General features: G+C 39.1%; 4 protein-coding genes across 5 annotated transcripts; all 4 read right to left on the reverse strand.

Annotated features, from left to right (window-relative positions):
• Positions 1-134: 134 nt before the first annotated feature.
• On the reverse strand, positions 135-803 carry LOC103313071 (ATP-binding cassette sub-family C member 4-like). The gene has a single exon (XM_064356609.1). It carries the CDS (start codon positions 801-803, stop codon positions 135-137), a length of 669 nt encoding a protein of 222 aa, XP_064212679.1.
• LOC103313070 (ATP-binding cassette sub-family C member 4) lies at positions 794-3,587 on the reverse strand. Its single transcript, XM_008195369.3, has 5 exons — positions 3,109-3,587; positions 2,829-3,062; positions 2,245-2,675; positions 2,041-2,197; positions 794-1,994 (listed from the first exon to the last, which is right to left on the reverse strand). Exons 1-5 carry the CDS (start codon positions 3,183-3,185, stop codon positions 914-916), a joined length of 1,980 nt encoding a protein of 659 aa, XP_008193591.1. The 5' UTR covers positions 3,186-3,587; the 3' UTR covers positions 794-913.
• A 169-nt stretch (positions 3,588-3,756) lies between these two features.
• LOC660416 (probable multidrug resistance-associated protein lethal(2)03659) lies at positions 3,757-7,981 on the reverse strand. 2 transcript variants are annotated; one of them, XM_015980608.2, is made up of 10 exons: positions 7,741-7,981; positions 7,457-7,690; positions 6,977-7,407; positions 6,775-6,931; positions 6,612-6,727; positions 5,555-6,560; positions 5,178-5,508; positions 4,974-5,124; positions 4,701-4,931; positions 3,757-4,649 (listed from the first exon to the last, which is right to left on the reverse strand). In XM_015980608.2, exons 1-10 carry the CDS (start codon positions 7,815-7,817, stop codon positions 3,769-3,771), a joined length of 3,615 nt encoding a protein of 1,204 aa, XP_015836094.1. In that variant the 5' UTR covers positions 7,818-7,981; the 3' UTR covers positions 3,757-3,768. The 2 variants fall into 2 exon arrangements, with proteins under 2 accessions (XP_015836094.1, XP_015836093.1); XM_015980607.2 differs by having other exon boundaries at positions 5,555-6,727.
• Positions 7,982-8,629: 648 nt separating this feature from the next.
• Positions 8,630-13,160, reverse strand: LOC660357 (probable multidrug resistance-associated protein lethal(2)03659). Its single transcript, XM_966594.5, has 9 exons — positions 12,624-13,160; positions 12,348-12,575; positions 11,871-12,301; positions 11,667-11,823; positions 10,463-11,617; positions 10,091-10,418; positions 9,894-10,044; positions 9,617-9,847; positions 8,630-9,569 (listed from the first exon to the last, which is right to left on the reverse strand). The coding sequence occupies exons 1-9, from the start codon at positions 12,698-12,700 to the stop codon at positions 8,689-8,691; spliced, it is 3,639 nt and encodes a 1,212-aa protein (XP_971687.2). The 5' UTR covers positions 12,701-13,160; the 3' UTR covers positions 8,630-8,688.
• Between the last annotated feature and the right edge of the window lie 207 nt (positions 13,161-13,367).

Here is a 13,367-nt window from a genome sequence, read left to right on the forward strand (position 1 = left end):
TTTTAGCTGGAAAATTATGAATATGTAATTATTCCTTTGTATTTTTAATTAAGTGCTAATTGTTAAGGCACTTCGAAAAACCCACCCATAATTTAAATAAATAAAACGACCAGAATTTCCCATATTTTATTTATTCAAGTCTGCTTAATCATTTCAAAAAATAGACTGTTTTTATCTTCTAACAACTTGTCGGGTTTATCTTGTTCAACAATTTGTCCATCATCAACGACCATTACAACATCGGCCGCTAACACCGAAACTAATCTATGGGCGATTATGATCACAGTCGCAGATGCAAAATTCTCCTCGATAACGTTCCGAATGAGAGAATCCGCCTCACTGTCCAAATTCGCTGTAGCTTCATCCAAAACGATAATTTTGTTCTTGCGAGCTATAGCCCTTGCTAAACACAAGAGTTGTTTTTGCCCAGCACTCAAACTCGTACTGTTATCAATCCTGTCGCTGAGACTAGTCACAAAGTCTTGGAGATTGACAATTTTGATTATCTTCCAAATTTCCTCGTCCTGGCATTTGCTCAAAGGATCAATATTTTCACGGATCGTGCCACTGATTAGGAGAGGGTCTTGCGGAATCAAAGCGATATTGGAACGTAAGTAATCCAAGGAGAGGTCTTGAATATCCACCCCATCAATTTTAATAATTCCGTCGATATCGTAGAGTCGGAAAAGTGTCGAAATTATCGACGATTTTCCAGCACCGGTTCTACCAACAATTCCTATTTTCTGTTTCGGGAGAATTGTGAGAGTTATGTTTTTCAAAACTGTTCGTTCACCGTATTTCATTGACACTTTTTCGTAATTGATTTGGCCTTCTTGTGGCCACTCTTTGACGATTTGGCCCTCTTTTTTCTCTTGTTCCACTTCAGTGTATTGCAAAACTCGCTCAACTGACGTCATCTGACTTTCAAAGTCGGCCCGTAATCCACTTTGCCACTCTTTTTAGCTTCTTTGTAAAGGTTGGTACGTGGAGGCTCCTTTTCCACTTTCTCGATTTCGTCACTTTTGACCACTTCTTTACTTTTGGGCAGTTCGAACACGACGCGGTTTTTATTTTCTTCGTACGTAGCAGTGGCAGTTTTTATTTCAATTATTCTATCGGCTGCCTGGATATGGTCATGGTTATTGGTCACCAGGACGCACAGTTTGTCTTTAAGGAACTCCAAAATGCACTCTTTGAAGATGTAATCACAGACATGTCCATCAAGAGCCGCCAAACAGTCGTCCAGTAGGTAGATATCAGCGTTTTTGTACACAGCTCGGGCTAAATTGACCCGAGCTTGTTGCCCTTTGCTCAAATTGACACCATTGTCGCCCACAAGAGTCCCATCACCGTCACTCAACAAGTTCAGATCGTAGTTCAAGGCACAAACCTCTAGGACTCTTTTGTACCTCTCTTGGTCGAGTTTCTCTCCGAACAGTATATTGTGCTTGATTGTTGACGGAAACAGCCAAGGCTCTTGTGAAGCATAAGACAGTTTTCCATAAATGGTCAAATTGCCGTCAGTTTTATAATCCTCGAGGATTGTTTTCAGGAAAGTGCTTTTCCCAGTACCTACACTACCTACGACGATGTTTAACCCTTTTTGTATTGTCATTGTGAGATTTTTAATAAGCTCAACTCCTTTTATTTTGACTGAGACCTTGTCGAGGATTACCGCAGGTCCTTTTATTGCAACAGCGAGATGATTTCGAGGAGTTGGCACCTCTTCGGCCTCTAAAATACTTCGGAGTCGAATAAAAGTCGCCGAAAGCTCTGCCCCGAAAGTTAGCCCTATTGGGAATAAAATACTGAGGAGGTGTCTCAATTTTCCGAAACAACTTTGGATGAAATAAACGATTTCGGCAGTGATGTAGTTTCCCAACCAGACGTAGGTCATGATAAGGACGTAGAAACCGATCTTTGCGGACAGTCCTCCAATCACTATAATGATGATCTTCAAGCAAAATAACTTAAATATCGAATTAACTTCTTTCCTGAAATAATTTCTGTGTTGGGTTTTTGTTACTTGACTGAGCTTACTTTCGTGATGAGGAAATTTTTTTGTTGAAGAAGTTTTCCCACGAGTACATTTTGATCGTTTTGATGCTTGAGAGGGTTTCTTGGGTGAGTTGGATGCGTTCGTCGGTTTTTTTACTGGTTTTCAGACGATACGACGTTGACATTCTGGCAATAAATACTAAAAAAATTGTAACAATATTTTTGTCTTGTCTTGGAAAATTATACTTTGTAAAGGAAGAACTATGAGGAAAAAGCCAACGCCCGCGAAAGCGGCAACTCCAATTTTGCCGTAAATTAACCCACAAATGATTGCAGTTTGGACGAGGCCAATCCAGATGTCATTTCCGAAATGTACAACCATTTCAATTGCAAAAATGTCCTTTGTTATCAAAGTCACGATTTTTCCCATCGTTATGTCGGAAAGCGACGCCTCTGTCATCTTGAGTGCTTTGCGGTAGATGAAAGAGCAAACGGCCGTCCGAATTTTGATCCCAAATTCGGTCAATGCTATTAAATAGTTTTGAGTGTAGACAAAATTAACAATCCCGAGGCCAACGACTGCAGCTGCATAAAAGTAAGCATCTTCTTTGGTCAGATCGGTTTGCCCTGGACTAAAATACGAGACCAGTTTGCCCAGGGCTTCTGGGACTGCAACTCTGCGAAAACATGTTTATTACATAATTTTATTGCGCAAAAAGCGGGTTTCGCATAATTATACCAAAATACCATCAAAACACATGACTGTAATTTACCACAGGTACTCATCACGACCTTGGTTTTGTCATTCTGTGGAAAATTGGTACACATACACGAAAATAGTCCTCATTATCAGCTGCATCGCCCCAAACAGCATGTAGGTTTTTCCGAAACAGGCCCAAAGGACGCGCACCATCGAGGGCCGCTTGTTCTTCTTCTTGTCCAGGTGCCATTGCTCTTCCAGTTGATCGCCCAGTTCTTTTGATCTGCAGCCGCTCAAAACCTCGTATATGTCGTCATCTTCTAGCTCCTTTTTGAAGCCTTTTTTGAAGAGATCGAAGGAGTAACTGGAGGGCCAAATTTAGATTTTTGGAAAACTGGTTGTGTACTTACAAGAATGTGATTAGGGATAAAACGTTTGCAGTTTCTCTGGGATGTGTTTGTTTTTTCGGTTTAAATCCCTGGTCCATTATTTAATTAAAAGCACTTGTAACTCGTTGGACACGATTCTTAATTCTATCTCGCAGCGGATGCCGCGCTAATTTATAGTTTTGCTGAGCAGAGGCGGAACTAAACGCTGGCTAAAGGGTCCAGCTCTTGATAAATTTGGGCCTCTTTGTGGCCGACTCTTCGAAAACGTAAACTAATTTTCACGTCGCAAATAATGAAAAATAATTTTTATTTATAGGTATGTATCTACGACTCGTATTTCATTTTTGTTTACACTTTTACAGTCCATGTTTAGGTAATTTATGATAAACTTAATTAACCACACTGAGTGTGGCTTTATTATTAAATTTACCTAAATGTTGTTATCGGGTGTTTGGAGATTTAAGATCACAACCCTTCAAACACTTTTGGATAAACAAAAATTTCCAATCTTGTTATGTTTCCTGTTTTTATATGCACAACGTGCGTAATAACATAACGTGCATATCATCATTACCATTAATACTGCTGTTGTCGCTATTATAAAGTCATCAAATAAAGTCAACATATATTTAAGTTGGGGTAATAACAGGAATACAAATTAAGAAAACACACTTTTCAGAATTATTTAATAACACTTCGAAAAAAACTGTTTCCATCCTTTAACAACTTTTCCGGCTCGTCGAATTCGCTAACCCGACCGTCACTCATCACAACGACTTTGTTACAATTCATTACCGACAACAATCGATGAGCCACAACAATAACAGTCGAGTCCGCAAAATGCCTTTTAACAGATTCTTCGATTAAAGTATCAGTTTCTGGATCAACGTTTGCTGTAGCTTCATCCAAAACCAAAATGTTGCTTTTCCGAAGGACAGCACGCGCCAAACACAGTAACTGCTTTTGGCCAGCACTAAAATTTGATCCTTTATCAATCTGGGAATTGAGATTATCAATTAAAGAGTCGAGCTGCAAGTCTTTCAGAATTTTCCAAATTTTGTCGTCACTGTGCTGACCCAAAGGATCCAAATTTTCGCGAATTGTGCCTATGAACAGATAGGGATCTTGAGGGATGACGGTTATCCTTGAACGCAATAAATTGAGGGAAACTTCCCTGATGTCGGTGTTGTCAATCGTGACTGAGCCTTCGGTTTCGTATAATCTAAACAAAGCCGAGATAATTGATGATTTCCCGGCCCCGGTTCTACCAACAAGTCCCAGTTTTTCTTTGGGCGCAATTTCAAAATTAACATTTTTCAACATTTGTTTATTTGAAGCGTATTTAAGAGAAACATTATTGAAGGCTACCAGGCCTCGTTTTGGCCAATTGTCTATTATTTTCCCGTCTTTTGGTTCTTCCTGGAGTTTGGTGTATTCCAAAACACGTTCAACAGAAATCATCAGGTTTTCACAATCTGCTATGTTTATCATAGCTAGTGTAAAGGTGGTGACAGTTGCCAAAGACTGGGTTATTACAAGCCCTACATCACCCACACTAGCATCTAGAGCGCCAAAAATTATATGAAAAAATTAAAAATCGTTAAGGATACTACCTAAATCAGTCGCCAAAAACTGTAAAAGTACAACACCAAAGAAAACGACACATACTAATTCCATAAAAAAATTTAAAGCTTTGAACGTTGTAATAACCATGAGATATGCAGACGAAAACAAATCTTGATGCCTTTCAAACTCTTTTTTAACAACGTCTTGAGCATTGCTTGCCCTAATGGTTGTTAAGCCTTCTAGACTGGTGCTCATATGACCGATTATTGGACTTCTAGCTACAAAATTCTTCAATAACTTTTTTGAAATTTTTAAGTTACCTAGAATGTGAAGTCTCTCCAAATTACGTCCAGTGGGTTGGCAAAACTGTTTGACCACACAAGCCAAAAACAAAACGAAAGAGGCCTCTAAGAGGAAAACGTAATGGACTGTTGTTAACAGAGCTATAGAACCAACGACTTCTAAAATGATCTAAAATGTACGTAATCAAGTAATTACTATTAATTTGATTGTACGAGTATTACTATCATGCACTCAATCACGACAAATGGAAGAAGTTCGTCAACAGTTGCAAAATCCTTCGAAAACCGATTCAGAACATTTCCGATTAAATGTGAGTCGAAAAATTGCATGGTACTGTTTACTATATTACACACCATTGCTTTGTGAATATTGAACGAAGCTTTTCTGGTGAAGAAAAAGAATGAAAATGAACGAACCAACGATAACAAAATGGAAAAAATAACAGCGATCGCGTAAATCGCCAAGAAATTGTTCTTCTCGTTAGATTTAGGTTCAGCAATGTTAGTTTTATTCAACTCTTTGCCACTTGTTAAATTTTGTTGCAAAGTAACCCTGAAAAAATAAAGTCGTGATTGCACAAAAACTTGCTTACACCAACCATTTGCTTAAAATTTTCTCACTAAAACTAGCCATGGATTGAGTTGCTACAAAAAGCCCCATCAAGACACAAAATATGGTCAAACCTCCGCCGTAAATTATGTATTGATGGTAGTCACGCAAAGGCACTTTTCCAGACTTTTTCACTTCGTGATAAATCTGATTTTGGTCACTCTTCACCACGACTTGATTTTCTTCGCTTTCGGTCGTTTTGTTAAGAGCTTCAAGCTCGAGTAACTTTTCTTCGAGTTTTATTTTCTTTTCAATTTTGACTGACCCGCCTTCTAGCACAATGATATTATCAGCGTTTTGAGTGTAGTCCGAATTATTGGTCACGAAAATGCAAATTTTGTTTTTCAAGAACTTGCAAATGCATTCTTGAAAAATGCTGTCACTTACGTGGGCATCTAAAGCCGCCAAACAGTCATCCAAGAGGTAAATATCACCCTCTCTGTACAAAGCTCTAGCTAGGTTTATCCGAGCTTGTTGGCCTTTACTTAAATTCAAACCACGGTCTCCTATAAGTGTATTGTCTCCCTCCGGTAGTAAGTTTAAGTCATGGTTTAAGTTACAGATTTGTAAAATTTTATTGTAACGTCCGGGGAAAAATTCCTCCCCGAAAAGGATATTATTTTTTATTGTTGAGGGGAAAAGCCACGGTTCTTGCGACGCGAATGAGATTTTCCCAAAAATTCGGAGCTCGCCACTGAATTCAGTTTCCCGAAGGATTGTTTTCAGGAATGTTGTTTTGCCACTACCTACTGGGCCCAAAACGACATGGAGACCTGAGCTGAGGGTCAATGATACGTTGTTTAACACTACTTTGTCCCGTATTTTGACAGTGGTGTTAGATAAAATGAGTTTAGGTTCTATGCAGTCAATATCTTTGTGGACTGGTCCCAGTTCTTTACTTTTCAAAACACTTTCAATTCTTTTGGTGGTGGCAAACATTTCCGCAAGGTACGAAATGCCAAAAGGCATAGTTATGTTGAGCGACGCTTCAAGGTCTTTGAAACAACTCAAAATGTAGTAAACCACTTCAGCTGATATGTCATTACCAAGCCAAATGTAAGTCATTAGAAAAATAAAAAATGCAACTTTTGTCGAAACGTTCCCAATTACTATAATCCCTATTTTGGCGTAGTAGAGTTTATAAATTTCCTTCAGTTCTTCTCTGAAAACATTTTCTGGTTACTTTGTTGCATTATTTGGTAGTTTTACTTTCGGGTGTCGTTGATTTTGGTTTCAAAAAATTGCTCCCAAGTGTACATTTTGATAATTTTTATCGCTGACAGAACTTCCTTCAAGAACTCGAGTCTTTCGTCACTTTTTTTGCTACTTTTCAGTTTGAAAGTGTACGCCAGTTTGCCCAAAAGTACTACAAGGTGTTAAATTGTGGCAATTGCAGTTAGAAAAAAAATACCTTGAATGGGTAACACGACAAAGAAAAAGACAATTCCAGAGAGTGAAGCGATTCCGATTTGGCAATAAATCAAATAGCAGATGAGAGCAGTTTGCAGCAAAGCTATCCAAATATCATTGCCTTCCGTTATTACAGTTTCAACAATATCCAAGTCTTTGCTTGTGATTGTTATGATTTTCCCAGCCGTTATCTCCGACAACGCTTCGTTACCCAACTTCAGGGATTTTCGGTAAAGAAGCGTCGAAACTGCAGCTTTTATACGGACAGCTAGCTGGGATGCGGCTAGTTTATAATTATTTTTAACAATTAAGTCAAGCACACTCAAACTAATGACCATGCAAGCGTAATAGTAGGCATCTTGTTTGGTCAAGTCGGTTTGGCCGGGATTGAAATACGAAATCAATTTTGATAAAGCTCTCGGTGACCAAATTCTGAAATATAAGACCTGATGTTTCCGGAATTGTACATTTAAAATCTCACGTTTTGACCACAGTTGAAACAAATTGTATTAATCCCAGGCAAATGAAAGTTTTGCCGAAACAACCCCAAAGAGCCCGGCAAACTGACGGCTTTCGAGTTTTATTTTCTTCAATTGTCCACTGTTTCTCTAGACGATCGCCCAACTGCTTCGAACGACAGTCAGGCACGACTTCGTAGATGTCCTCCATTTCTAAGCTTTTTGAGTAACCTTTTTTAAAAAGCTGGAGAGAGTAGCTGTAGGTTCAGTTATTTCATATTTTGTGCCAATTTGTTACGTTACTTACAAGAATGACAAAAAGGAGAAAATATTTGCAGTTTCTCTGGGATTGGTTTCCCTTTTCAGGGTGTTGTCACGGTCCATAACTTTAGTTGATTTTAGGAATTGTGAGACAACACGCGCTCGAGTTTAATTTAACTTAATTATTTTAACGCAGTGGCGGAGGAAAACGTCCACTTTAGAGAAAATTAACGAAATACTACAATGTCGTGAACATAGTTTTTAGATGTAATCCTAGGTGAGATCCTAATTATTTAATAAACACGTGCCATGTTATTATCAACAGTTGTTTGTGTTTGATGTGGATATAATGAATCTTTTATTTTGCTTTGCATTCTGTCGTAAATCAAAGATAACAATAAAGTCTATGGCGGTATTATGGCAATAAATTATAACTGTGTACAACTCCGTATCTCTGTTGGTGGTAATTAAAATTCTTCTGCAAATAATTGTTCCAGAGTGGATTTTTATTTGGAAAATGTCTTTTACCGCATTATTAAACGTGAATCCTTTATCAATTGTGATATTGGGATTATCAACCACTTAATTCAAGTGTGAGAAATGTTCTAAATTTCTTTGTTTTGTAAATTCCTTTACCAGAATTTTTCTAATCTCTCTTCTACTTTTCTGGTGAAGGCACTTGGGTATCGTACAAGTCTTAGTAAACTTAGTAAATATTTAATGAAACTTTTTGAAAAGTTTGACCACGTAACTGAAAATTTTTTTTTTGAAGCTACAATCACATACTAAGATGAGAAAAGTGGAAAAGTGTCAGCAGTTTCTGTTGGATGAACTGGCCTGGTGGCCCCGAGCTATTGTTTTAACTGCTAAATTGTCCAATTTCGTGACATTAAATTTTGTCTGCAGAGGAGGAGGTTTAATGAATAAGACACAACTGAGGAAATAAAATTAGTTTGTGCTTTATTATCACAGATTAATTTAACAGTGACTTAATTTATTTAATAATACTGTGGAAAAAACTGTTTTTATTTTGCAACAACTTCTCGGGTTCGTCGAGTTCCCTAACCCGTCCGTCACTCAGCACAATAATTTTGTTGCAACTCATCACCGAAGACAACCTATGAGCTATAACTATCACAGTCGAATCGCCGAAATGATTTGCGACGGCTTCGTTGATTAAAACGTCGGTCTCTGGGTCCACATTTGCAGTGGCTTCGTCCAAAACCACGATCTTATTTTTCTGAAGTATGACACGTGCGAGGTAAAACAACTGTTTTTGGCCGGCGCTTAAAGTCGAGCCTTTGTCGATTTTGGCACCGAGATCGTCGATTAAATTATTCAGTCCGAGATTTGTTAGCACTTTCCAAATTTGCTCGTCGGTGTAGTGGCTTAAAGGGTCCATGTTTTCCCGAATTGTTCCCGAAAAGAGGAACGGGTCCTGCGGGATGACCGAGATTTTTCGTCGAAGCCAAGTCAGGGACACTTTTTCGATGTCAACGCCGTCGATTGTGATTTTCCCTGTGGTTGGGTACAGACGCAGCAAACTTGAAATAATCGAGGATTTCCCAGCTCCAGTCCTTCCAACAATCCCAACTTTTTCCCTAGCTTGAATTGTGAAGTTTATGTCGTCCAGCATTGATTTACTTCCGCCGTAGTTTAAGGCGATTTGGTTGAAATTAATTAAACCGTTCCGTGGCCAGTCTTTGATCGTTATTCCGTTCGTTCCCTCTTGTTCCAGTGAAACATATTCCAAGATTCGTTCAACCGAAGTCATCAAATTTTCACAGTCTGACACGTTGCTGATCCCAATTGTTATCAAACTCGTGATTGTGAAGGACTGAGTTATTGCAAGACCGACATCACCAACGTCAGTGTCTAAAAATTTCAATTAGGACAGTAACACACAAAACTTGATTTTTCACCAAAATCAAAAACCAAAAATTGGATTATGAGCGAAGACACAAAAAGGGCACTGAACAAATCCAAGCCAAACGACAAGGCCGATAAACTATTGTTTAGCATGAAACTGGCTGAAGTAAACAAATTCTGATGCTTGTCGAACTCGTCAATTACCATTTCCTGGGCATTGCAAGCCCTTATGGTCGTCAAGCCCCCGAGAGTCGAGTTGACGTGACCAATCATTGGGATAGAGGCTAAAAAAATCAAAAATTTTACAAATTTATTAGAATTATCTAATACCTTGGACATGAAGTCGCTGCAAATTTCGACTAGTCGGTTGGCAAAATCGCTTCATCAAATACGAAACCACCAATAGAACCAGGCATTCAAGTAGGAACAAGTAATTCACCGTTGTGATCAAAACAATGCCCCCGAAAGCAATAAAAATCATCTACAAATCAATTTTGTGACAATTTTAAGGTTGTGACCATTGATACCCTCAAACACTCCACAAGCACAACTGGAAGTTGTTCATCCGCAGTGACACAGTCTTTGGAAAATCTGGTCAAAATGTTCCCGATAAAGTTCGAGTCGAAAAAATGCATCGTAGTATTTATGACACTGTGCAGCATTGCTTTGTGCATATTGATTGAAGCAACTCTTGCAAAATAAAAGAACGTTAATGCGCTGATGATTGTCAAAACAATGGACAACACAAATGTGACGGAATACATCGTCAAGCTGTCCGTTTTGTCTCTGTAGAGGCTGTTAAAGTCCGTGCTATTGGTGCCGGAAACAGTCGACAAATTTTGCTCCAAAGTAACCCTAGAAAAAAGTTTTTGCCAAAATTTGCCCACTGGTAGGCTTACCAATTCGTCATCAATTTCTCACTGTAGCTGGCCGACGCTTGTGCCGTTGTGAACAAAACCATGATGAGGCAAAAGACAATAAGACCCCCACCGTACGTGACATACTTGTGGTAATCTCCCAAACTCACTTTTTCGGAATTTTTCGACTCGTGGTAGACTTCCGAATTTTTTATTTCCTCTTGATCGCTTCCAGTGTCTTGATCAAAGTCACGGACAAGGCACTCAAACCCAGATTTTCTCTCCATGTTGCACGCCACCGATCCTTGATTTATCTCAAGGATAACGTCGGCTTTTTGCACATAATTCAAGTTATTGGTGACGAAAACCACGAGTTTATTTTGCAAAAAATTACAAATGCATGTTTCAAAAATTTTGTCACTGACGTGCGAATCCAGGGACGCTAGACAATCGTCTAGGAGGTAAATATCGCTTTCTTTGTACACAGCTCTGGCTAGGTTGATCCGAGATTGTTGGCCTTTGCTTAGGTTTATCCCGCGGTCGCCTATGACTGTGTTATCTCCGAAGGGAAGCAAAGCCAAGTCATAATCCAGGCAACAAAGCTGCAAAACCTTTTTGTACCTCTCGGTTGAGTAATTTTCGCCAAATAAAACGTTGTTCTTGATTGTTGAGGGAAAGAGCCAAGGCTCTTGAGACGCGTAAGAGATGCGGCCAGAAGTAGTAACTTCACCAATAAAAGGGCACTCTTGCATGATGGTCTTGAGGAAAACTGTTTTGCCGCTGCCCACAAAACCAGTTACAATATTCAAGCCGCGACCAAGAGCTAGATTAACGTTTTTCAAAATTTCTTTCTGACCTATTGAAGTCCCAACTTCTTTAAAAGTTATTTGAGAGCATTTGGGTCCACTTTCGATTTTTTTCTGCAGTTCGTTACAGTTGAGTACAGATTCGCATCGTTTGGCAGTGGCGTATAGTTTAGAGGCTTGTGAAAAACCAAACGGGATTATGTTACTCAACGAGTATTCAAGATCGTAGAAGCAACTCAAAATGTAGAAAACTACCTCCGCTGTAACGTCGTAACCCAAATAGACGTAGGTCATCAGGAAGATGAAAAAAGCCACTTTCGTGGAAATGCTCCCGATTATTGTTATACAAATTTCGGCATAGAAAAGCCTGTGGAGTTGCTTGACTTCTTCTCTGAAATCATCTCGATTTTTTCGAATTAGTACGTACATTTGGAACTTACTTCCGAGCCTTACAAATTTTCGTCTCGAAGTACTTCTCCCAAGTGTACATTTTGATGATTTTGATTGCTGACAGTACTTCTTGAGTCAACTCTAATCGTTCGTCCGTTTTTTTATTGCACTTGAGTCTAAAATTATAGGCCAACTTTCCGATAAAAACTACAAATAAGTTTGTATTAAAGTTTGATAGTTGTGACTTGTGGTACTTTGAAATGGTAAAACAGCGAGAAAGAAGGTGACGCCCGCCCAGGACGCCACTCCAATTTTGCTATAAACTAGGTAGCAAATGATTCCCGTCTGTATGAAGGCGATCCAGACATCGTTCCCAAAAGCTATAAAGTCTTGAAAAGCATCAACGTCCTTATTTATGATCGTGGTAATTTTCCCCACAGTCACTTCGGACAAAGAATCGGAATTCAGCCTAAGTGATTTTCGGTAAATTAGGGAACAAACGGCTGCTTTCACCCCAAGGCCCAGCTCGGTTAAGGCCAGAGTGTAATTGTTGGAAAAAAACACGTGAATTATCCTTAATCCAATCACAACGCCAGCATAATAAACGGCGTCTTGCTTGCTGATTTCGGTTTGAGCTGGACTGAAGTAGGAAATTAATTTCGAAAATGCTTGAGGCGACCAAATACTGCAAATCCCAACTCAGTTCAGTCACCACTACAGGACGAACTCACGTAATTGTCAGCTTGACCACGAGTTGCATTAGCCCCAATTTTAGGAATCTTTGGCCGAAAGCGTGCCAAAGGGCACGACATAGTGACTTCCCTCTGCCTTCTTCAACCTGCCACTGCTGTTCTAACAAATCCCCCAATTCCTTTGAGCGGCAATTTTGCAAAACTTCGAATAAATCATTGCTGTGAATCCCTTTCGCGTATCCTTTTTTGAAAACTTTGATAAAGTAGCTGGAAGACGCCACTGGTGGTAATTACGACAATTATCAGCGTACTTACAAGAATGAGAGCAGAGATATTATATTTGTTGTTTCCTTGGGATTGGGCTCTCTTTTGAAAGAGTGACCTCGGTCCATTGCTATCAGTTTGTTATCTCAATAACATAATGCGATGTATTGTGCTTTAATTATTTTTATGTGTTCCGTGTGGCTGGTCAAAGGAAGTTCAATTTGGTACTGGACTTTTGGCTAACACGTCGCTTTTTCGAAATCTGGGTCATATTTTGTGTCGGATGTTTCGCTCAATTATTGTTACGGTTGAAAAACTTGGTTTCCGCATTTTGAGTAATTGCGAAAATGCGCACCATCACGAACACTTTAATACGATTGAAGGAAACTGAACACTGCTTCTGACTTCACAATTAGTTTGTATTGTACTATGATCTAATAAAACAGGCTTATCGAATTAAACCTGTCTCTGGTAGTACGCACGCGATACTATGGAGGAGATTCGGTCCGATCATCGTTTGAAAAGCACAATAAATTTGATTATGTTATTTACAGGGGATAAGAACGTTATTTCTGCGTCACTAATTCGAGTGAAGAGTTACGTTTGGATTTGTTAGGCACGGCAATAATATGCGGTATTTCCGTGACTGGATAAAGGACGATAATTACCTTTGTTGCGGTATGGTAATGAACCACGTGCAAATTTCCTGATTATCTTGTTCATTCTCTTGCTAACTGATGTTGCTCGTTAGCTTTTTATGCTCTTTAATAATAAAATAGTGAACATACTCGTTAA

This window comes from Tribolium castaneum, chromosome 5 (assembly GCF_031307605.1).
Source record: "Tribolium castaneum strain GA2 chromosome 5, icTriCast1.1, whole genome shotgun sequence".
In the NCBI taxonomy this organism is placed as follows: domain Eukaryota; kingdom Metazoa; phylum Arthropoda; class Insecta; order Coleoptera; family Tenebrionidae; genus Tribolium; species Tribolium castaneum.